Genomic DNA, 25,227 nt, shown 5'->3' with positions numbered 1-25,227 from the left:
TAGGATTACAAGCAGGAATCACATACCCCAGCAAAAGTGAGCATAATCTGCTACAGAGGAAAAATTGGCATTCAATGAGATAAAGGACTTTCAAGCATTTTCAGTGAAAAGACTAGAGCCAAATATATTTTTTTACTTTCAAATACAAATCTTAAGAGAAGTATAAAAAGGTAAATAGGAATGGGAAATCTAGGGGATTTAATAAGTTTAAACTGTTTACATTCCTACATGGAAGGATAATACTTGTAACTCATAAGAATTTTCTCATATCAGGGCAGTTACAAGGAGTGTGTGTGTGTGTGTGTGTGTGTGTGTGTACACACACACACATACACATATATATATAGAGAGGGGGGCATAGGTGTGACTTAAATATGAAGAAATGACATCTAAATAAAAACAAAATTAAAGGGTGAAAGAGGAATGTATTGGGAGAAAGGGAAAGAGAAAGGTTGAATAGGGTAAATTATTGGACAGAAGAAGCAGAAAACTTCTTACTGTGGGAGGGGGTGATTGGAGAGGTGGCATGGAATGCTTGAATTTTAATCTCAATGGAATTGTTCACAGAGGGAATAAAATACCCACTTAAGGGCAGCTAGGTGGCACAGTAGATAAAGCACTGGCCCTGGAGTCAGGAGTACCTGGGTTCAAATCCGGTCTCAGACACTTAATAATTACCTAGCTGTGTGGCCTTGGGCAAGCCACTTAACCCCATTTGCCTTGCAAGGTACCTAAAAAAAAAAATAAAAAAAAATACCATGTAACTGGGAATAGAAATTTAACTTACCCTATAGGAAAGTAGGAGATGAAGGTGTAAGAAAAGGAGGGGGGTGCTCATAAAAAGAGGTAAAAATCTGAAGCAAAACATTTTTGAGTCAGGACAAGGTGAAAGAAGAGAAAAAATAGAATAAATGGGGAAAAATAAGCTGGAAGTTATAACAAAAAATGTGAAGCAATTGGTAAAGGCCTCATCTAGGAGAGAGAGGGGGGGAGTCAAAATATGGGAATAAAAACTATTTCCCAATTGATAGATGATAAAAATATAGAAATATTAAGATGTCAGATGAAGCAATCAAAACTGTCTATAGACATAGGAGAAATGCTCTAAATCACTATTGATTAGAGAAGCTTGAGACACTACCTCACACCTATTAGATTGACTACCAGAAAAGAAAAGGAGAGTTGTAGTTGATGTTGGAAAATTGAGACACCAATGCATTATTGGTAGAGTTGTGAACTGATTCAGCATTTGTAGAGCAACTGGGGCAACTGGGAACTATACTTAAAGAGCTATAAAACTACAGGGCTATATCCCAAAGGAGATTTAAAAAAAAGGAAAAAAAATGACCTATATGTACAAAAATATTTCTAACAGCTTTTTCTAATGGTAAAAAATTGGAAATAGAAGTGATACTCATCAACTGGGCAATGGCTGAACAAGTTGTGGCATATGATTGTGATGGAATATTATTGTACCAGAAGAAATAATGTTAGATGCTCTCAGAAAAACCTGTAAAGACATTGGAACTGATAAAAAGTAAAATGAATAGAAGCATGAAAAATTTATATATAGTTACAGCAATGTTTTATAGGCTGATTAAATGTGAATGACTTAGCCATTCCTAGAACTATAATGATCTAAGCCAACTCTGAAGCATTTATGATAAAGAATGTTATTTATTTCTGGAAAAAGAACTCATAGTCTTAATACAGATAGAAGTATTTTTTAATTTATTACACTTGTTTACTTTTATTATTTTGGTCTATAGTTTTTTTTTCTACAGGTCTGATTTGAAAAGAAAAAAGGAAAAGTATTTAAAAATAAAAATAAAAAAGAGAAAATTCCAAATTTGGAAGCAGTTAGTAGGTCAGGTTTGAATGTGAAGTGTGTGAAGTAGAGTGATATAAAATAAAGTTGAAAAAGTCTATTGGATATTGATTGTGGAGATATTTAATTGCCTAGAGGATTAGTTATATTTATCAGAGAAACAATAGTGAGCCATTGAAGATTTTTGGGCAGGAAGGCAACCTGATTAGATGTGTAGTTCAGGAAAATTATTTTGGCAATAAGATTTGTTGATGGAGAACTTAAAACAGGGAGTGCAGTTAGGAGGCTATTGAATTAGCCTAAGTGATGATGGTGGCTGTGTGACTTGAGACTAGGGTACTGATGAAGAAAATGTAGAGGGAGAAGCAACCAGAGTTAGCCTATTGACAAAGAAGGATATGGAAGAGACTTAAGACTATAGATGTGGGGCAGCAAAGGGATAGAACTGCCAGCAATTACTGACACAGTTAAGTCTGGAAAAGGGAGGGTTAACAGGGAAAGGTAAGAGAATATAATACTTGATAAATGCTTTAGAGAGGTTCAAAGCCAAGTGTTGTATGAGACCCTGGGGGAAAGAATTGTTAACTTCAATGATTATTAGGAAAATCTTCTGGATACTAAGTATAGCATGGCATATGTATCAAAGAATTGTGAGTTTTATAGCTTGTAACCACTTTGGAGATCCAATTTCTTCATTTTAAAAATAGAGAAATATGACCTAAGGTCATACAGGTACTGAGGAGCTAAACTGGGATTTCCAATTAAATAATGGTTTTTCTTTTATTGGTAAAGGAGGAAGAAATGATATTTTAGTTTAAGCAATCTTGTGAAGACTTAGAAAACGGTAAATGACAGGGTATATTTGAGAAAGAGTATAAACTAGTTTAGTAGGAGCTTTTAGGGCATGGAGAGCAAGAATATGAGATAATGTTACTGAAGTAAAATGTTGATATTGTTGAGTTGTTTCAGTAGTGTCTGATTCTTTGTGAGGCCATTTTCTGTTTTCTTGGCAAGGATACTAGAATATTCACTTCTCCAGCTCCTTAACAGATGAGAAAAGTGAGGTGAATGGAATTAAGTGACTTACTCAGGATCACATAGCTAGGAAATGTCTGAGGCCACATTTGAACTCCTGATGTTGTCTTCCTGATTCCAAGCCCAGGCCTCTATCCACTGTGCCACTTAGCTGCCCTTACATAATAAGTTCTTATTGACTGTTGACTGACTGACTTGAGAATTCTCTAGCCCATTGAAATCTTGTAGGTATGCTCTCTCTCTATGAAGCTTTACAAAATCCTTTCCTTCTACTTTTTTGTTGTTCAGCCTTTCAGTCATATCTGATTCTTTGTGACCCCATTTAAGATTTTCTTGGAAAAGACACTGGTGTGGTTTACCATTTACTTTTCCAACTCATTTTATGGATGATGAACGAAGTTAAATAGGGTTAAGTGACTTGCCCTAGGTTACATAGCTAGTAAGTGCCTTAGGCTGGGTTTGAGCTCAGGAAGATGAGTTTCTGACTCTAGGCCTGCTACTCTATCCACTGTGCCAGCTAGCTTGTCCAGAGGTAGGATAATGTTAGATTATCTCAGACTTCACAAACTGGGCAAAGAAATTTGGTTCTTACTTGGTATTCAAATGCTTTTGAAAGTAGAATGTCTTGACTGAATCTTTAAGAAATAAGTAGAGATTAAAAGCTAGAAAAGAAGGTGAAGAAACTTTATTGTTGTTATTGAGTCATTTCAGATGTGTCTGCCTCTTCATGGCCCCATTTCAGACTTTCCTGGCAAAGATTTCTTTATTCAATTCAATTTATAGATGAAGAACTGATGCAAACAGAGTTAAGTGACTTACCCCCCAAGTAACACAGCAGGAAAATGTCTGAGGCTATATTTGAACTCAGGTCTTCTACCTACCTACCCAACCAAGGATCTAAGAATCCTAATCAAGAACCTAAGTTTTGCCTAAGGAGGCAGTTATAATACACACAATAGTAAGGAGATACTGTAAAAAGATGGTTCTGAGAATAGAATGGAGGGAACAGATTTGAGAGATGTTGTGGGAGAGAGAAATTCACAGAACAACAGCTGCTGATTATGAGAGATTCGGAAAAGTCAAATAGAATATTCAAGTCTCCAGGAATAAGTAGTTGATCACTGAACTCTATAGTGTTTTTATTTCTCTGAAATTCCCTCCCACAAGGCAATCTTCAGCTTGATGTGGGAACTTGGAAAAACTTGATACTATTTTCTATTAGACCCAAGCTTGTAGACAAGTATGCCACAGGGGAATGCTGTACCAACATGGTTCAATAAAAGATTAGGATTGGCACCTAGTCTAAGAAATAAAGGAGATATTTGAATGGCTACAGCATTCTTTAATCTTCTGTCTGTCTCTACATCTCTTTTCTTTTTTCTTTCAGTAGGGCAGCTAAGTGACTCAGAACATCACTCCTAGAGTTAAGCCCTGAGTTTAAATCTGACTTCAGACACTAACTAGTTGTGTGACCCTGGGCAAGTCACTTCATCCTGTTTATTTCAGTTTCCTAATCTGTAAAATGAACTGGAGAAGGAAATATCAAACCACTACAGTACCTTTGCCAAGAAAACTTCCCAAAATAGGGTGATGAAGAATGACTGAAAAATGACCACACAACTATGTCTTCCAGTGTAATATAAATTCCTTGAGGGCAGAGACTTTAATCATTTGCTTTTTACTTTGTATGCCCAGTATCTAGTGAAATTTCTTATACATAACAGAAATTGTCAATAATTGTTTAATATTTTTGTTTGGCTCTTTTGACATTCTAACTGGTATTGACTCTAAAATTGCCTTAAAAAGCTTGATACATGCTAGCTTTTCCTTTATAGTTTTGTATTCATTCTTTCACAACTTATTATTATGGCATTTTATGATTATAGAACATGTTTTATATTATTTCAATCAAGTAAATAGAGAATTGGGATTTAGGAAGATCTCAGTCCAAGTCTGGCCGCAGATCCAGACAGACTGAGATCTTGGGCCAGTTGCTTACATCTTCATGCTCAAGGCCACTCTCTGACATATATTGGGAGAGGGAACTTCCCTCCTCTTGAATTCTCTCTTCCAGCAAAATCTCACATATAGTCAGTCCCTCTTGTTATCCCTAATACAAATACCACTCCTGGAGTGCTTTAGGATTGTAACATACATTTCTCAGAATCCTTCAACAATCCTTCAACATCCTTCTGAAAAACTTAATAGCAAAAGAATCATTTAATAGTTTCCTATGAATTGCTCTACATTTTGGGTAGATGAACTGAGTTAAATAGGGTTAAATGACTTACCTTGAGTTACATAGTTAATAAGTGTCTGAGGCTGGATTTGAGCTCGGGAAGATGAGTTTCTGACTCTAGGCCTGCCAGCTAGCTTATCCAGAGGTAAGATAATGCTAGATTATCTCAGACTTTTATTTCCAGTTATTTAAATAATACTCTATTAAACAATACTTGAGTCAGATATGGCTGTTATCTTTCTCAGAATGAGTGTTATTTAAATTCTTTTATCTTTTTGATGGGGTAAACATATTAGCTTTGTATATAGGGGTCCTGGGACCATAACTATAGAACTGGAAGAAACTTTAGAGGTCTTTAGGGACTTTAGAGACTTTAGCCTCATTTTATGGATGAAATAACTGAATCTCAGAGTGGTTCAGTGACTTGTCCAAAGTCACACCAGTTATAAATAACAGTCTTCTCAGTCATAATCCAGCACTCTTTCCAATGTATCTCATCGATTCCATCCACCCATCCATTCATCTATTCATTCAACAATTTTACTTAATTTTACTCAATTCCTATTACTGCATTTTGGGAATGGGATTTAGAATTTGTGAGTGGAAATGTGTATGTTCACTTTAGAGTGTAGAAGGTTGGCAAGTATTCAGTGAACTCTACTGTCATTTCTCCAGCTTCACTTGACTCCATCCTAACCTAAATTATGATGAAACTTCAATGGTACTGCCAGTGAAGGGAGGAAGACTGACCACAGTTTGTACATTGGTATTTCATAAATGAAAGATTATGGAAAAAAGGTTGCCTCAGCTTCGTGGCCCAGTAGCTACAGAAACTTAGAAGGGCATCCTCTGATGAATATTCACTCAATGAAACTTGAAATTACTCTGTTTTTGAAATGTTGTTGAATTTTGCTTTGAGCCTTTAAAATTGTAATTTGCTTTTCTCACTATCTTATGAAAAAATAAATATTATTCACATTTTATAAGTAAGGAAACTGAGACCCAGAGTGAGAGCTTGAATCCAGGCTGTCTAACCTGTAGTCTTATTTGTCCTACTACATCTATAAGCATCATTCTGAACCACAGAATTGTACATGACCTAACTATTATAGGAAAGTGAACTCAAATCTCTGATTAGTGTCCTTGTATACCTGTATTCTGTCAATGCGGAAAATAAGTACATAGTATAGGAGGGAGAGGACTTTTGCACTTGGTTTTTTTTTTTAGGTTTTTGCAAGGCAAATGGGGTTAATTAAGTTGCTTGCCCAAGGCCACACATTAAGTGTCTGAGACCGGATTTGAACCCAGGTACTCCTGACTCCAAGGCCAGTGCTTTATCCACTACACCACCTAGCCGCCCCGCACTTGTTTAAAGGAACAAGAGAATATAAAATTCATAGTATTTAGAGATAGAATGATTTTTAAAGCCTAACTGAAAAGAAAGTTTAAATTTGTTTTTTTTAAACTTGTAATTAGGAAAAAATAAGATATTTGTTTATAAAAAGAAAGAAGCCCAAGTGATAGACTGGTCTCACTCCCATTATTTTACAGATGATTAAAACAAATCCTGGAGAGATTAAGTGAGAAACAGCAGATTAGAGTCCAAGCTTTCCTTGAGGTTTGGTTCTCTATCACATGTCAGTTTAACCTTAGATAAATTATTTTACCTCTCTCATTCTCAGTTTCTTCATCTTTAAAATGTAGGTAATAGCACTTTGAGCCTTGTATTATCGCCATCACAAAGTTGTTGTTAATAAAGCATTTTCATAATTCTAAAAGTACTTCATAGATGGGTTTCTTATATTGTTTTGGTACTTACAACCATATAGCCAGGAAGAGAGGAACTTGGGTCCTTTGCTCACAATTCTGATTTCTTTTCTTGGCCCTGGACTGAGAGAGAGATTGTGAGAATATGCTTCATTTAAATATTAGCTTTTTTTAAAGCATGAATATCCTTAGGTCCCCAGATATGCTCTTACCGCTTGTTTTGTGGTGAGTTAACATTAGACCTATTCTCAGAACACTTGAGTTCATATCCTGACTCAGATATATTAGTTGATCCTATGTAACCATGGACATGATGATAATAACAAATTTGATTTAAGGAATACTTTGTGTATAATATTCATTTAAACTCCATAAAAATGTGTGTGAGGTAATTTAGATGTCATTTTTCCTATTTTTAGATGAGCAAACAGCCTTAAAGAATTTATTTTCTCAGGGTTACCCTGGCAGCATGCAGCAGGTGCAGTCCATGAACCTAGTCTTTTGTCTTTTGAGACTTTTTCTTCCCATAGTATGATGCCTCTTATTTATGAAGTAAGGGCTCATGGTGATTAATTCAGGATTTAATGGAATGTCAAGAAGCTCTTTTTCCTTCTCCACCTTTCCTTTTTTATCTGCTTTTCTTACATTTATCTTCTTCTTTGTTCTCTTTCTATCTCTTCTTAATATTCCTTTTCTTCCTTTTCTTCTTAGGTAGGTACTTGACTCAGAAGAGAACTGCCAAAGGAGGTCCTGGATTCAAATTTAGTTTTTTAAATCATGAAGCAAAATTATCTTTCAGTGATGCTTTGGGAAAGGCTTATAGATTTAGGGAGATTTAGAACCTTCTAAAACCTCCTCTAACCATGTCATTCATCAGTGTGGTATGTTGAGGCATTTACATATTCAGTTGTAAGCTACCTTGCCCATAAAAAGGGAGACTAGAATAGACCAAAAGAAAAAAATGCATTTGGACTGTAGAAATATTCTTTGGAAGGGAGGCCTGTACTTTTCAGAAGGTTCATGTTTTCATTTCAGACCCAAAGTCATACATCTACCGCACTGATTGCACAGAGTCAGAGGCAAGTGCTGAGAGAGCATTTCAAAAATTGAGACCCAGTTCATTTCCAAGATGGATTCCATCTGTGTTGACTTTGGCCATCTATGTCCTCCCACCCAACTCTGTGAAGCAGCCCGTGCACCAAAGGGGGCTCATCCAGACAAGCACCATTTGGGTTTCATTTCCTCCTTTTCCTACTCCCCTACCACCACCTCAACACATGCAGAATAATAACAGTCTTAGAAGCATGTTTCTGACATTTTATTTAGGTAGGGAGAGTCTTTAGTTTGTGCATAAACTGTCATCCTGGAAGACCTGGATTCAAAAAGAGAAGGAGAGGGGGAGAAGGGGAATAAGAGAGAGAGAGAGAGAGAGAGAGAGAGAGAGAGAGAGAGAGAGAGAGAGAGAGAGAGAGAGAATATAGAATGAATATTAAGGAGTGTTGAAAATAGGGCTTGGTTTGTGGCATAGGTACGCAAGGACCAGGAAAATAACATAGAGGCTTCAACCCTTGTAATAAAAAGGCAAAGACTTACCTATTAGAGCCAAGAGCTCTAGGAGTAGAATCCAGGTTACCAATTGAGTGGGAGAGGAGGTGATGATCCAAGTGGAGAAGGCACACTGTGGAGTGGTTCAAGACCTTAAGCAAGGGTGCATATGCATGCACATGTATATACACATACACATCTTCATCTTATTTCTCAGATTTTGGCTTAATAGTAGCAGTAGTCAACTAGCAGTTACTAAATAACCATTATAAAGGCAAGACAGACATTGTGTTCAGTGTTGGATTATATAGGAATTTCCCCTGACTGGAGGGAACTCAGATTGCTTATTATTTACTAGTGGTTTATATACATTAAAGGCCCTTTGTCTCAGCAAGTTACCTATTATTGAGACTTTGTTTCATGTAGTCACATGCTTTTGAAAAACAGTTAGTAGGGGGAAACTGGGTGGCACAGTGATAGAGCACTGACCCTGGAGTCAGGAGGCCCTGGGTTCAAATTTGACCTCAGAGACTTAGTAATTCCCTGGCTGTGTAACCTCTTGGGTAAATCACTTTTAATTCCCCACTGTCTTAAATAACTTTTTAAAAAAACCCAAAACTTAAAAAAAAACCCAAGAAAAGCATAGAAAAGCATCTAGTTACAGAACTGGACTTGGAAGGGACCTTAGTGACCAACTCATATCTGAACAATCATCCCCTCCCCATACATGCCTGCAGAAGATAGCGGGGAAATGATCATTCAAGTTTTGCACAAAACCTTCAGTAAAGAAGTTGCTTAGCTTCCAAGGTAGTCTATTTTATTTCATATAGCTCAAACTGAAGGGAAATTTTCCCTCTATTGAGCTTAAATTTATTTCTCTGTTACTTTTTTTTGAGACTTCATTTATGATAACGTTGCTTTATTTTTAAAATAAATTTTATTGATGTCTTTTGTTTTTCACACTGCCAACATTTTTCCCAATATCCCTCTACCTCCTTTCTCAGAGCGCCAGGGTACAAACATTTTTTTAAGAAAAGAAAAAGAGGAAGAAGAAGAAAAAAATCAGCAAAATTCTTTTAACAGAGGAGAAAATTGCACAAATCTGTATAATGCTCTACTCATGTAGAGCTCCCATTCCTGCAAAGGAGTGGTGGAGGGGGTTTGTCTTTTTATGCCTTTTGTTTATTGTAAATATGTTACATTCATTTTTGTTTGTTTTATGGTTGTTCTTTCCATTTACATTATTGTAGTTGTCATATGTATTGTTTTCATGGTTCTCTATCAGATCTGTCATACTTTCTCAGCTTCTCTGCATTTGTAGTAATAATTTAGTTACATTCATGTACTAGTGTATAGCCATTCTCTAATTCATAGACATCTCCTTTGTTTTTAATTCCTTGCTGTTACAAAAAACACTACTTCATATATTTTGGTAAATTTGCTTCTTGGGTTAAATATCTAGTACTAGATTCTTTGCCACCTTTACCCATTACTTATAGTTTTTCCCTCAGTCTGATTTAATCAAGTCTAATCTCAGCTATAGGAAAACTGTCTTTCAAATCTCATCCTCTGTAGACAGTACATATCCAGTTCTTTTAACCTGTCCTTATATGACTATCTGTTTGTCATTCTGCTTAAGTTCCTATGGATGGTTTCTAGGTATTCAAAGACCTTTCTAAAATTTGGTGCTTAGAATTGAGCCAATACTCTAGACCACAGTCTGACATTCATATTCCCTATTACTGGAAACTAACTCAATTTTTGAATTACCATATGAACTTTTGACTCATGGGGAACTCATTGAAACTCCTAGAACCTTTACAAATGAATTGTTGTTTCGTCTCACTTAGAGCAAAATCTCATCTATTCTTAATATCTTGAACTCAACAGTTAAATTTTATATTTATCTCAATGGCTCCTTTAGTGCTATTAAATTTTATCTTATTCAGTACAAAATTCTAACTGTTTTTGCTTCCTAATTTTGTAATCCACCATAATAACTACCCTTCCCAGCCCTATGAAATATGTAAACTTGGGAAAATATAGAAGTCTGTGCTTGCAGCTGAGTCATTGACAAAATGCCAAATAATACATGCCCTCCTGAGTCACTCAGATAGAGCCCTTCTTCCCAAGTTGATATGGCACCATCAAGGACTGCTCTTTGGGTCTATGTCTAAATCCTAATTTGTCCAATTTGACTGCTGTTTGATTATATCTTCCTACTTTGTTAACCAGAATAGTCTGAAATTTTACAGTGCTTTATTGTAATGTAGGCAAAGAATGATGAAGCATGTCTCCTTGATCTAGAAATAGAAGACAATTGTGGAACATTCATTTCTGATTTGTTCCCAATCTCAAGCATTATTTGCCTACCCCTTCCCTTGAAATTACTTTGTATGCCTATATTTTGAATTGTCTCATATCTATCCATTGTTCCTTGAACCCTATAGACTGTATTCTCCTTGAAGGTAGATAGTGTCATTTTCCTTTCTTTTTTTCTTTTTATCTTTATGCCAAGCTTAGAACTCAATATTTTAGTAGGCCCTTAATAGATGATTGTTGAGTAAATATAAAGGAGGCTTTTAAAACCACAAACATTATTTTGAGATTTAAAAAAAGGATTCCACTAACCACTAGTAGTAGAAAAATTTCTTAAGAAACTAGTTTCTTCTTAGAACACATATTGACCTTAAAGGAGGTTACCACAGAATAATAACTATTTTTTCTAGCAGAACACATTTAATTTCCATTTTAGCATTATCTTGACATTAAAAAAAATCTGTCAGTTAATACAGAGGTAATTTAGTAATATGTGCTTTGTCATTTGTCTCCATTCTGTCTGGAGCAAAGGAAAGGAAAAGGTCAGGCATTTCTTGCAAAAAAAAAAACCCCTCAAAACTAAAACTATTTTTCTTTAAGTGATTAAGAACCCCCATAGTCAATTGCAAGTTTTTTAAGAAAAAAATTATTATTGGTTTTTTTCCATATGCTTAGCCAAGGAAAACACACTAACCATAAATTTAAGCACAGAGTTCAGCTGGGGAACAGAGACGGGTTCATGTCCAAGGTTACAGAAGAAAATGGAAAGGGAAGATTAGAAGTGGAAGAGACTACACAGCATCATTATAGTGGCTATAATGATGTGATAGATTGCAGCACTTAGTGGTTTCTTTCCAATTTCAAATCTGAAGGTCTGAATTCAAATCTTAGTGCTTTCATTTACTGGCTTTGGAAATTTAGATGTGATCCCTTTATCTCTAAGTCTTGCTTTCCTCATCTGTCAAATGGGAACAATAATGGCTATTAAATCCTATCTCTTAATTTTGTTGTGAGAATCAAATGAGATAAAGCAATGTCCTTCAAACCACATTATTTGGTCATCTAAATAGATTATAAATTTCTTCAGAATCATCATAGAATCTTAGCATTAGAAGGGATCTGAGATAACACCTTCCCACTCTGAATAGTGGTTATGCAATCAGTGTGAAACTTCATATGATATGGATCTCATAAACTCATTGATAGCAATACTGAAGAGTTTTCAGCAAAGTTCCATGTGAGTAAGCACTGTGTCTCATTTATCTTTCTATCCTCCCATAGTGCCTACCAGAGTGTATTGTATGTATTAGATCAATATATTGAGCACTAGAATCAGGAACACCAGAAGCCAATGACAATCTTTGGTTTTCCTCATCTGTAAAAGGGGACAATAACAGCACCTACCTCCCAATATTTGTTCTGGGATTAAATGAAATAATACTTGGAAAGTGCTTAGTGAATCTAAAAGAATGTTAATTAATGATTTTTATCATCATCATTATCATCGACATCATCATCTTTTTTATGAATCCTGTTCACAAAACTGGCAATTCGTATAAGGAATGAGATTATTTAAATTCATAAAGTGGTGAAAGCTTATTCTTCCTCATTAATTGAATTAAAGATTTATTCTCACATAATGGAAAAGGTTCCTATCCCAAAAATGATGACCCTTACTGGGTGAGTCACTTAGTTTCTGTTTACCTGAATTCCCTTATCTGCAATATGAGGATAATAATACCTACCTTCCAAGGTTATGGTGTAGATCACATGAGATAATAATTGTAAAGCATAGTACCTATTCTATAAGTGTTAAATCAATGTTACCTGGAAGTTAGGTGATGCAGTTGATGGAGTACTGGGCTTGGAAGTTTGATCTTCCTGAGTTTAAAATCAGCATCATTTACCAGCTGTGGGATCCTGAGTAAGTCATAGTACGCTGCCTCAGTTTCTCCATCTGTAAAATGAGCTGGAACAGGAAGTGGCAAACCACTCTGGTATCTTTGCCAAGAAAGTACCAAATGGGATCACAATAAATCAGACACAACTGAAAAATGACTAAACAGCAAAAATGTTAGTGACTATAATTGTTCTTTTTAATTATTACTAGTTATATGATATTTCACACATTAATTACTCTGGGTCTCCGTTTCCTTATCTATTAAAGGAGATAATTCTTTTACTATCTGCCTCAAAGGGTGGGCATGAGGGAATTATGTAATAAACCTTAAAAATTAATGTCACTTGAACTCTATGATTTCCCTATTGTATAAGCAAGAATATTTAATAGATGACCTGCTTCCAGTAGGGGCCTGCCCAGTGCAGACCATAGCGAACTGTGTGCCATTTTGAATTTCACAATTTGAGGGAGATATAAGGAGCTTGGAGCTAGAACAAAGGAGAAAAATATGATTCTTAAAAGACTGGGAAAGAGATCCTGTGAGAAAAGTCAAGATTTATATGTAGGAGTTATGTGCAGTCTATGGAATAGAAAATCAGGGGTAGGAGGGAGATTGCTTTCTTAAAGTATAGGAAAAAAATTTTCATGCAAGTGCTATCTACTGAGTTATCCCTTCCCTTAACTGAGGAGACTGAGAGCTGATCTGCTCTTGCAATAGGGAGTCTCTTTGGAAAAAAAATAATGCAAAACAGACAAGAATATTTAAACTACCTGTCCCCATGGGGTCATCCGAAGAATGTCAATGGGGGTATGTGTTAAACCAACAATAGGCTTTATAAACCATCAGGAGTCTGCTACATTTGTGTAATTGCTGTTCTTGTCTGGATATGGAAGCCTGGACTTGTAGATCAGGATCTACTTGCCACTCTCCAAGTTGTTTCCAGTAACTTCCCACCTCTTATCTCCCTTTAAAATTTGCTGGGCTCTCAGAGAAGTAGGAAGTTTCAGGTGGCAGTGTCATCCACTTTCCTATTTTATTCTATATTCAATACTTCATTGCTCTTGGAGAAGCAAGAGGTCCGTTATTGTTGTAAAAATCATTAGATTGGAGCCAGAAAACCCAATTAAAGTCTTAGTCTGTAACATTTTACCCATGTGACCGTGGCATAGACCAGACATCTTCCTGCTTTGAACCTCATTTTTTTCATCTGCTATATGAGGGGATAGATGATCTTTCACCACGATCTCTAATTACCTTTCAGTTCTGGGATCCTGTCTTATGAACTGTTCACAGCTGGTTGATTTTGAGTTTTTTTGTTGTTATTTTACATTTAAATATCAAACCATAGTAATATAAAATTAATAGGAAGGTGAAAATGCCAGAAGGCTCATGAATTTAATGAATTTTTCATAGTTAAGTCAAAAAAGTTATTGTGTTTCCTATGTTCCACAAACTGGGAAGTTCCAAGGATTCAAAGGAAAGCAAGGAAAAAGTAACAGTCTTAGTTATTAGGGAACAATAATCAATATAATGGATTAGCAAGGCATTATCAAGGTAGGCAGAAAGAAGAACTTAGCATTGTCTAGTCCTTGATGAATATTGAACTGACATGATTGATTTATGTCTGGGACTTACAACGATCTCTCACTCTGTTTTTCTCATTTAGCCCCCAGACAGTGGACCTCCACCATTACCAACATCTTCTCTCCCAGAAGGCTATTATGAAGAAGCTGTGCCACTGAGTCCTGGAAAAGCTCCAGAGTATATCACTTCAAGTGAGTGACATTGCCCTGGAAGAGGCAGTGAATTTTAAGGAGAAACTGGGGTTTGATTGGCCTCTTTCATGTTACCATATCCATAAAATGAAAATGATAGACCAAAAGAAATCACTGATATTCCAGCATGAAAATACCATGGTTCTATGATCCCAGATTATTCATTAAAATTCATATGGGTTTTGTAATTGGAGAAGTTCAAAGCAGAAAAAGTTTAGGAAAACTTCATAACAGAGCTGTCCAGTAGTGGAGCAGTTATTCTTAGGAGGTATTGATCAACCCCTCACTTGGGGTTTTCAAAGAGGGGATAGATGATATAGAAGATATTCTTGGTCAGTAGGACAATCTCTGTGGGCTCTTCCAACTTTCAGAATTTTTGTGTTTCTGAGAAAGTAAAGATAACCATTCTAAAACTTGGGACTACCTACAAAATGAGATTCAGTTAAATTGATCAGATTTTATTTATTAATTACGTGTGTTGTGCCAATAATGAATTTTATGAATTTTAATTTCATGAATTTTAATCTGGAAGAGAATTTTAAGCTCATCTTGTGCCACGTCTTTACTTGCCAAAGTAGGTAACTGAGATTTGGAAAGCTAGATGGCACAATGGATAGAACGCTGGGCTTGGAATCAGGAAGACTCATCTTCCTTAGTTGAAATCAGATCCCAGGCCCTAACTAGCTGTTTGTATGTGATCCAGGGCAAGCCATTTGATCTTGTTTGCCTCAGTTTTCTCATCTGTAAAATGAGTTGGAGAAGGAAGTAACAAATCGCTCCAATATCTTTACCTACCCCAAATAGGGACATTAAGAGTTGGATATGACTAGCAGCAACAACTGAGGCTCAAGATAGGGGATAAATTGAATAGCTAGGTCTTTTGATTCCAAATCCAATGGGCTTTCCATACCACCAAACTATATAAGGCATTGTGGTAAGAGAGAATGTGTAATAACAGAAAATGTACTGGTCATGAGTCATTAGACCTCAATTTTAAACTGCCTCTGCTACTTAAAAGCCACATGACTATGGACAAATAACTAAACCTTTCATAGTATCCTTTTCCTCTTCTGTAAAATGTAGAAAATTACGTCTTTATTGTTGGTCTTATAGAACCTTTGGTAAACTGTTTTAAAGTTATATAAGATGGGAGTGATATCCTCAAGGAACTTTGACAATTTTCAACCAAAATAAAAAGTTAAACTCTAGGTGAAAGATAATGTTTATCAAAGTCCATTGAACAAAAGTGTAAAACATATTATAGAGATGTAAGGTAGCAATAATTTTATAATAAAATTATAGTATAGGCATTATTGGAGAATTTCCTCTCATTCAAGGCCCTCCATCAATATTACCCTACGTACAATAACGTATGTAATATTATGTCATATGAATTTATGATTCCATAAGTGGTTATGTGTCCTTCATTTAAAGAGTGTTGGTATTTTGGAATTCATGATCTGCTAAGGAAGCTCCTTGTGGCAGCTTTTATTTTTATTTTTGTTTCTTTATATTATGTCTCAATCTTTCTCTACTCTTTGCTCCTTGTTCTGATCTGTGGGATCATATGACTATTTTCCTCTAATTTCTCCTTTCTCTAATCTCATCCAAGCAGATTTGTATAGTAGGTAAAATATTGAATTTGAGATCAGAAATACCTGTGTCTGATGAATTCCACTTGAGAAATTAGCCCAGTGATCTTGGGCAAGTCATCCAAGCATACCTGAACTGACTCACCTATGAAGTGGTGATGATTAGAATGCCTAACTCCCAGGGTTGTTTTGTTTCAAGTTTCAGAAGCAATAGTGATTTGAAAAAGCTTTTTTTTTTTTGCAAGGCAATTGGGTTAAGTGGCTTGCCCAAGGCCACACGACTAGGTAATTATTAAGTGTCTGAGGTCGGATTTGAACTTAGGTACTCCTGACTCCAGGACCGGTACTCTATCCACTGCGCCACCTAGCCAACCCTGAAAAAGTGTTTAAACCTTTGAAAGCTATTCAAGCATGAGCCCTTATTATCATTATTTTGATAATTACAAACAAGCTTTCCTACTTTGAGCTGATCCTCAAATGGCATGTTTTAGTTTTCTCCTGGTTTTGCTTGCCTTTTCTGAATAGATTATGACTTGACCCTCCAAACATGCAAACTACCAAATGGCACAGGTGTGTCTGACCAGAGCAGAGCAGAGCAAAGTAGGACTGTTCCCTTTCTTTCTTGGTGAGGCAGAGAATGTAAATTTTCATGTGATCTGACACTGGGTGATCTTTTTGTGTTGTCAACTCACTGAGCTAATATCTATGATTCCAAGGGTTTCTGGTCATTGTTTTAAATGGAGTTTCTTATTTAGTTATTTTATGTATGATTTGTTATTTTGTAAATAATTTATTATTTCATGTTATTTTATATATGGCATCTAGTCACGTGTTCCCTCATCTCACTATTAAAATTCATATGTTCTTTTTTTAATTGGAGAAATTCACAGCAAGAAAAGTTTAGGAAAACTTAATAACAGAGCTGTCCAGGAGTGGAACAGTTGATATTTTTGAACCCAAATCATTGGTCTACATTTTTTTCACTTATCAAGAACTGAAGGATATGTATTCTAACCTCATTTTTTGTATGGGAGGAAATTGAGAACCAAGAGGCAAGTGACTTGTCCAGTGTCATACAGGTAGTAAAAACAAGAGGGAGGATTTCAATTCAGAATCTCTGCCTCCAGAATCAGTATTCTTTTTCCTCTACTGCCCTTCCTTCACAGCACACTTACATTTTGTTCATTATTCAGCCAATAATTCAATTTTAGTCTAATTTCAACATCCAAAAATAAAACTGTAACTTACATTTTCTCCTAATTTAGACAGATCTCCCCTTTTAATTCAAATAAATAAATTTTTACAAAATAAATTATAGGGGCAGCTAGGTGGCCCTGTAGTCAAGAGGACCTGAGTTCAAATCTGGCCTCAGAAACTTAATAATTGCCTGTGTGACATTGGACAAGTCACTTAACTGCATTGCCTTGCAAAAACAAAAAACAAAGCAAAAAACATTATATAGTAATGAATTTCTATTCATCTTTCTCTAGTGTATGTCAGACAATTTTGTTGTTTTCCATTTTAATTAGTGATTTTTCATATTACTTTATTGTTACTACTATTATAACAATAGCAATAATAGTAATAACTGACATTTGTATAGTATTATAAAGTTGATAAAATGCAAGTGACCTACGAGGTACATGTTATGGTTCTATTACCTGCATTTTGCAGATGAGGAAACAGAGTCTCTGAAAGGTTGGCTGGCCTTCCCAATACATAAAATGAAATTATAATAAAGCTCTCTTCTGTCCTCAGGTTGTTGCTTTTTCCATGTCACCATGCTGGTCTCATTTGTTAGAGAATCAGAATCAGTAGAATTGCCCTTTGCAAGTCTTGTTTTGGGTGGAAAATAAAGCAATGACAAGTTGAACATGAAACTGGCATAACTATCTTGTTTCTGTCTCTCCTAGGTGTCTTGGAGACATCTTTTCTAAAGCAATAGGATTGATAGATAATTGTCACTACCTGATAACTCTCAGCAGGCTTCTTTTAGTCAACACAAATCTTTTCACTTCAAATGAAAAATCTTTTCCTGGAGTTCATTGATCTGTGATCAATGATCCCTGAGCTTTCATATGGACTGTGACAGCCTACCATTTTTGAATTTCATTCAAATTGAAGATGGCCCCAAAAGATAGCAGGTTCTTATATAAAAAGTCCATAGGAAAGATGAATTATTTTTTTCTTTTCCTGCTCTCAGAGAATTACCCTAATAACAAAGACATCTTTTAAGAAAGAGAAAAAAATAAGAAAAAATATTAGACCATTGGAAAAAAAAACTGTCAACATATACAGTGTTCCAACTCTGTATCTTTGATCCCTCTAAAAAAGGAATAGGTCAAGATAGAAGGAAAGAAGAATGAAAGGAAACAATAATTTAAGTATCTGCTATGTTTCAGGGACTGGGCCAAGTTTGGCTTCAAAATATTTTTACTTGAACCTCATAATAACCCTGGGAGAAAGTAGTGGTTCATTTTGTTCATAAGGAAGATGAAACTGAGAAAAAAAAATTAAGTAATTTCCCTAAGAATTACACAGCTTACTGAGTGTCTAAAGTTGTATTTGAGTTCAGATATTTCTGACTCCAGGTCCAGCACACTTTCCTCTACACCATCTTCTTTGAGATCAAACTGGTTCTTTGTTGTTTTGTAATATAATAATAGTTAACATTTCCATAACTCTTTCAGATTTATAAGGCAATTTGCAAAACAATTTTAAACCAATTTGTAAAGCAATATATAATCAGGTAAGGTAGGTGCTATATTTTGCAACATTCATTTCCAATGATTGTATGGTAGTTGTACTTTCCCTTTACATTGTCGTAGTAATTATATTTTTTTTTCTTGACTTTGCTTACACTTCACTTTGCACCAGTTCATATAAATCTTTACTTTCTTCCCTGTATTCATTATGCTCTTGGCTTCCTACAGCATTGTAATTTTTCCAATTACATTCTTATACTAAAATTTATTTAGCCATTTTCACCCAATGATCAACTGTTTTGTTTTCATGAAAAGTACTGCTGTGACTATTTTGGTGGGGTCCAGGGTCCATTTCATTTCATTTCTCTTACAGTCTTTGATATTATTCCAAATTCTTGCTCTTCCTTCAACCTTCCTAAAGTGGTGGCCCACTGGAGGAGCCATAGATTAGAATTTAATGGACAAAAATTCCCTATCAATGGAAACTTGGTGCAGTGGAATACATTAGATTTAGAGTTTTGAAATATGAGCTCAATTTCAATTCTTCCTACCTTTGTGATCCTGGATGAGTCATGAAATCTATATGAGCTTTAGTTTCCTCATTTGTTTTCCATTTATGATCCTAAGATCTTCCTTAAAAGAGGAAGGGATAAATTTTTTTTTTGTAGAAATCCTCTTAAATTCTGAGAAAGAGTTCTCAAAATTGGTCTCTTTGGTTTACATAAACTAAGATTTTTAAAAATTTTACTATGATTTAAAAAATGATATATTCAACAAATACTTAGGAAGAGTGTATTTTGTGCAGAGTACTATTGAGACATGTGAAACTCAGTCTGGTTGAGAAATAGTTTTAATTATTAGATAGTTTAAGATATTAAGTACAAGTTGTTATATGGTTTTAGATATTAGACACATTCTAAACAAAGTGCTAGAGAAGGTTTAAATGAAAAGGACATTACTGCCTGGGAATAGATGGGAAATCAGAATGTTTAAATACAATCAACTACTAATAAATTTCCTTTTTTTTTATTCAGTCACTTTCATTAAGAAAATATTAAAAATGGTGCTTGAGGGACAGCTAGATAGTGCAGTGGATAGAGCACTGGATCTGGAGTCAGGAGGACCTGAGTTCAAATCCAGCCTCAGACACTTAATTGTCTAGCTGTGTGACCTTGGGCAAGTTATTTAACTCCATTGCCTTGCAAAAACCAAAAAAAAAAAATGGTGCTTGAGAAAAAACACATTTAGTTCCTTTCTTATTATCACAAAACATTTAAAAATATATTTGTCCCCACCTGGTTTTAAAATAGCTAATTATTCTGCCAAATTCCTTTTACAGTGCCTCATTATATTCAGGAGGCGATCGTGGGCTTTTGATGAACAAACTAGTGGCTTGAAGTTCTGATCTATCCTCTCATACTGGATGGTTTTTGAGGGTAGGGTCTTTTCGAGGATCAAGCCTAGCTAGTTAAGTATAGTTTCATTCATCACCAGAAAGACCAATAGAAATAATTTTTAACTTCCAAGAAAATTCATGATGACAATCTATTATTACTTCAATCCATGTTGATAGGAAGTACTTTCACTAAGTGATTGATAGAATTCTTTCCATGATGCATTAAAACATTAAATTAATTAAAGCATGGTTTGAAATACATGATCCAGGTTCAGTTCAGTTTCATGCAACTCTTTTCTCTTTGCTGACAAGCTGAACTTTGTGAAAAAGTCTATTGCCTGGAGTTTGAATCATTCAAGTGTAGCCCAGGAGAGGAGGTCACAGTCTCCAAAGAACTGGCAGGCGTTTCTTTTTGATTTATTGAAAAGAATACTGAAGCTTGCCATCATTGGGAGTAGCCCAACTGGTCACATCTTGCTCCTCTGATTGAGACCATGCCAGTGGTCTCAATTTTGCTTTAAGCTAATTCCAGAGGAATCAGATCAGTGGAACTTAATGCTCCAGGGATCAATTCAATCACCAATGACTCACACCACAAGGTCTCAGTCCATCATCTGTGTTTAAGAAATCTCTTATGGCTAGTGGCATCCAGAACTTGTCTCCCATCCCTTGAAGAATAATAGACTTAGATTAACTTTGTTCTGATTAATAACCTAAGTCAATCATGGATTATATTGCTTTCTTCAATTTTCTTGAGCTTGGAATTGCTTTTATAGATTCTTTGATTTATTTTACCTTAAATTTTCATCTTGGCCACGACTTAGCTGGTCTTTGTTCTTAGATTTTGTTAGTGTTCAGAATGCCATAAGACTCTTGGGAGGTGGGTGTTTAAATACATTACCAACTACCATTTTGACTGACTCTACCTTTTATATGATATAATTTGAGTCAGTTTAATTTCATATGTGCTCACTGAATATCTGTTTTATGCAAGATTCCATCCTGGGGGATGTGAATTTAAAAATGAAAAAGATACATAGACTTTAGTGTCTAGGGACCTGGAATCACATAGAGAAGACAACCCCAAGGGGATGATTTGGTAAGAGGAGCATGATAATGCTTCAAATCATTAAAGGGCTGTCATTGTAAGAAAAATTAGATTTATTCTGTGGTCTCCATAGGGCAGAACCAGGAGCAATATGTGGAAATTATTGACCAGTTTCAGTCAGATGATAGGACAATTTTCATCCAGAGCTTTCCAAAAATGGATTAGGCCCTTAGGAGTTACTTGGTTCCTCATGGGATAAGAATGATAGAATTAGAAGAAATCTTTATTGAGCTCAATAGTCTCATTTTCCAGTTGAGGAAATAGGTGATCAAATGGTTGTAACTGGAAAATTCGCTTTTTAAAAGTCTTATTTTATCATTTTGAAAACAATTAGAAACCTGTTTCTTAGAACTCTGAAATAAAATCTGATTCAGAGAAAGGAAGTGATTTGTCAAGGTCATACCAAGTAGTTTTAATAGAGAAAATTTTCAATTCAAGTTTTCTGGCTTTAAATCTTAGACTTTTTTTCATAAAATATATATTTTATTGATATATTTGTTTTTTCTAAACAATTAAATTATAAAATAGTTGGAGGAGGAAATGGCTAACCACTCCAGTATCTTTGCCAAGATGATGGTGATGATGATGATGATGATGATGATGATGTTCATCCTTTGTAACAAAGAGGACCATGTTGCCATATACATAATGATATGACTTTCACAATTATGTTCATTATAGTAAGGGGAGTTACGCAGAGACATCCTTCAGTCTCATTTCACCCCATGGTCTGATTTGATATGAAGCAGGACTTTTTGTGATGGTCAGTATACTGTGGGAGTCCTTAGTCCTGGAGTACAATTTTTTTCCTCTCATATCAGTGAGGCACCCTGGCACTCTAGTAGTGCCAGGTAAAGGGACAACATATGAGATCTGGCAACAAAATCTAGACTCAGGGCATACAAGGCACCATGACATTTCAGCACGATGGGCTGCAACAGCATAGTTAATTTTTTGATGAACTAATTTTCAGTATGACCTTTCCTCTCAGACCTCTCTATACAGTAGGACAATGTCCACTTGCCATTCATAGGTCTAGGCAGCTATTCCATATGGCATCACATAACTGAACATGACTGGAACTACTGAAGCACAGAAATAACAAACTATCAAATTTCCCTGTATTCCCAATGGCATCCTCCCATTCTTTCAAGGTCAAGGTCAAATTCTACCTCATCTATGAAGGCTTCCTTGATGGCCCCAACTTTCCTTTACTGGAACTCATGATCTTATGTGCTTGTATTCTCATAGATTGATTAAATATTTGAGCTAAAAGCTTTCCCTTCTTTGAAGGAAATTCTTTAACAGAATTTGATAGTCATTTGCTAGAGTGAATGGATATCTTTTCAGGTTCGATTAGATTGGGGTTCTTTGCATTTTGCCAGTCTCATGAAAACTATTGTTTCCTTCTTTTAATTATATTTTACAATGCATACAATAAAATACAGAATGCAAAAGGGAACCCAAGTCTAATTTCCCTTATTCATAAAATGAAGGGATTAGACTCCATGGTATTTGAAATTCCTTCCAGTTCCAAGTCCTGTGATTCTATGAGCCTCAAAGATCTATTCTAACTCTGGAATTCATAACTATGATAATGCTATACTCTGAAAGTATAGAAAGTAGAGTATAAAATGTGATATTAATTCACAAGAAGTGGAAAGATCATGGATGGAATGATGGAGGAAATGTTTGTGATCAAGGTGACATTTGATTTGAAACTTAGATACAAATTGGATAATTGTTTAATATAGTTTTGCCCCCTTTGTGCTGTTCTTTCCTTATTTCTAAAATAAGGAGGTTAGACTAAGTATGGCTTAGGTTGCTTCTCCCTCTAAATCGTCAATTCATTTTGCATTTGATCATCATATTAGCCTTGTACTTTAGACTTTTATTCCCATTCTGAGGCTCTAAGACAATATGATTTATTCAAGATCACAGAACCAGTAAGAGGCATAGGACTAATAGGACCATAAAGATTCTAAATCCATCCTATTTTATAGGTGAAGAAATAGATACCAAAGAAGGTTGAGTTGAAGGAATTAATAAGGGTTCAGCAGAAGGAGAAGGAACAATCTTTCCCTTTGATCTCTCTTGACATAGGAATAGGTCAGCTATGATTTGAACCCAGGTCTTCTGATCCTGGATATCAGTGATTTTTTTTTCAGTAGGTTATGATTTCTTTTTGTGTGTGTGTGACCTTAGTCAGTTGTGACCACATTTGAGGTTTTCTTGGTAAAGCTACTTGGGTGGTTTACCATTTCCTTCTTTAGCTAATTTTTACAATGAGTAAACTGAGGCAAACATGGTTACACCAATGGGAAGTATTTGAGGACAGGTTTGAACTCAAGAAGTTGAGTCTTTCTGAATGTAAGACTGGTGCTCCATCCACTATGCCACCTAGCTGTCCCATGAAAAAATTATCCTTTAGTAAATTTGGACAAAAGGAATTATGTTCCTATAGCCAGTTTCTCCAGACAGGAAGTCTCGGCTCCATAATGTGTTTGCCTGGTTTTAGCCTTTGACTTGATATGTTGTAGTTGCAAGAATAACGTCTATTGAAGAGCATTTTGGCTTTGTTAAGGCTTCACCCTTAAGGTGATGACTGCCCATGAAAGCATTTTCTGGCCTCTATTCCCTGACCAACAGCATCATTAAATGTACAAAGAACCCACACAGTTCTATTTTTAGTCTCTCTGACAACTCCACCCCTCCAGGGAACATTCAGAAAAGAAAGTATGCATGAGAGGCTGAGGGGTAAGGGTTGGGTTGGGGGCTGAGGTTGTGTATCTCCTTAATTTTGTCCAAGTCACTTGCTTTTAATACCAAAGGTTGTGATTCTCCCATTTTCCTTGATTTTTCTTCTCAAAAGTCTCCTGTTTTTCTGCCAATAATAACCTCAAAAGAAGATGAGACTCCATATCTTTCTTGGACAAGCCTAGGACCTTATTCAGCCTGGACCATCACACTGCAATGAGTTCTCCTACAAGTTTCTCTGTGCTCTTCCTTGAGTGGTCAGGACACTTGAAATGGAGAGTAGGACAGTATGCAGTCTTTTTAACCACAACAACCAATTATGAGTATAATAAAAATAATAATAATATCACACATTGAGAAGTCACTTTAGGATTATACAACCCTTTATCAACCTCATTTTATTTGGATTCATAATGATGTCTTTGCTTTTAACAAGGATTAGTAACTTTTTTTTTAAAAATAAGATTAAATATGGCTAAGTGACTTGACCTGGATCACAGGCAAGGGAAGTGGGATTAGTTCCTACTTTTAAGTCCAGTGAGTTTTTATTATTTAAAGTAATATGCATTAATATAAGCCAGTTGTTAAACTAAGCACTGTTGTTGAAGGGTTAGTAGTCCCTTGTGAAGACAGATGTCCAAATTGGGAGCCACACAAATGTGAAGGCCAACAGGCCTATCTGAGTCAGTCCTAGGATTTTTTTCAGAGGAGAAAAATCCAAGTGTCAGAAATGGAAGTGGAAAGCCAGTTATAGGAGTGGCATTTTGGATCTGGATCAGGAAGTTAGAAAGTTCAGGAAATGTTGGGATACTGAATGTCTGATTCACCACCAAAGCTCTGGCCTTCTGTATCCCCTTTTCCTGCTGAGCTATTATGTAATGTCCATCAACTGGGTCTATCATAGTCTGTTGATCTGCCAATTCTAATGAGACCTTCGACTTAGAAACACACCTTTCCTACTCATAAGCATGCTGCCTTTCTGCAAACTGGCCAGTCAGACATTTCTTCTCCAGCATATATTTAATATATTTAAAGAGCAGGTAGGTGGTGCAATGTATAGTGATAGGCCTGGAGTCAGAAAGACTCAACTTCTTGAGTTCAAACTTGGCCTCAGACAACTTTCTAGCTGAGTGATCCCTGGTAAAGTCACCTAACAGTTCCTCATCTGATGAGGATGAAGATTATGATGATGATGTATCCTTCATTCTTGAAGTAGGCCATAACATCAGGGAAGTGATGTCATGACAAGTACATGAATTA

At 35.7% G+C, this 25,227-nt stretch overlaps 1 protein-coding gene across 3 annotated transcripts in view; it reads left to right on the top strand.

Moving 5' to 3' along the window:
• Positions 1-25,227, top strand: part of AFAP1 (actin filament associated protein 1) — a 231,547-nt gene that overhangs the window by 88,545 nt on the left and 117,775 nt on the right. For all 3 annotated transcript variants that reach the window (XM_074229837.1, XM_074229839.1, XM_074229838.1), the window contains exon 4: positions 14,301-14,409. In XM_074229837.1, the coding sequence (XP_074085938.1) occupies positions 14,301-14,409 (109 nt within the window). The remainder of the gene's footprint in view (positions 1-14,300; positions 14,410-25,227) is intronic.

This window comes from Macrotis lagotis, chromosome 3 (genome assembly GCF_037893015.1).
Source record: "Macrotis lagotis isolate mMagLag1 chromosome 3, bilby.v1.9.chrom.fasta, whole genome shotgun sequence".
Lineage (NCBI taxonomy): Eukaryota > Metazoa > Chordata > Mammalia > Peramelemorphia > Peramelidae > Macrotis > Macrotis lagotis.
This window is presented reverse-complemented; position numbering and strand designations above follow the sequence as displayed.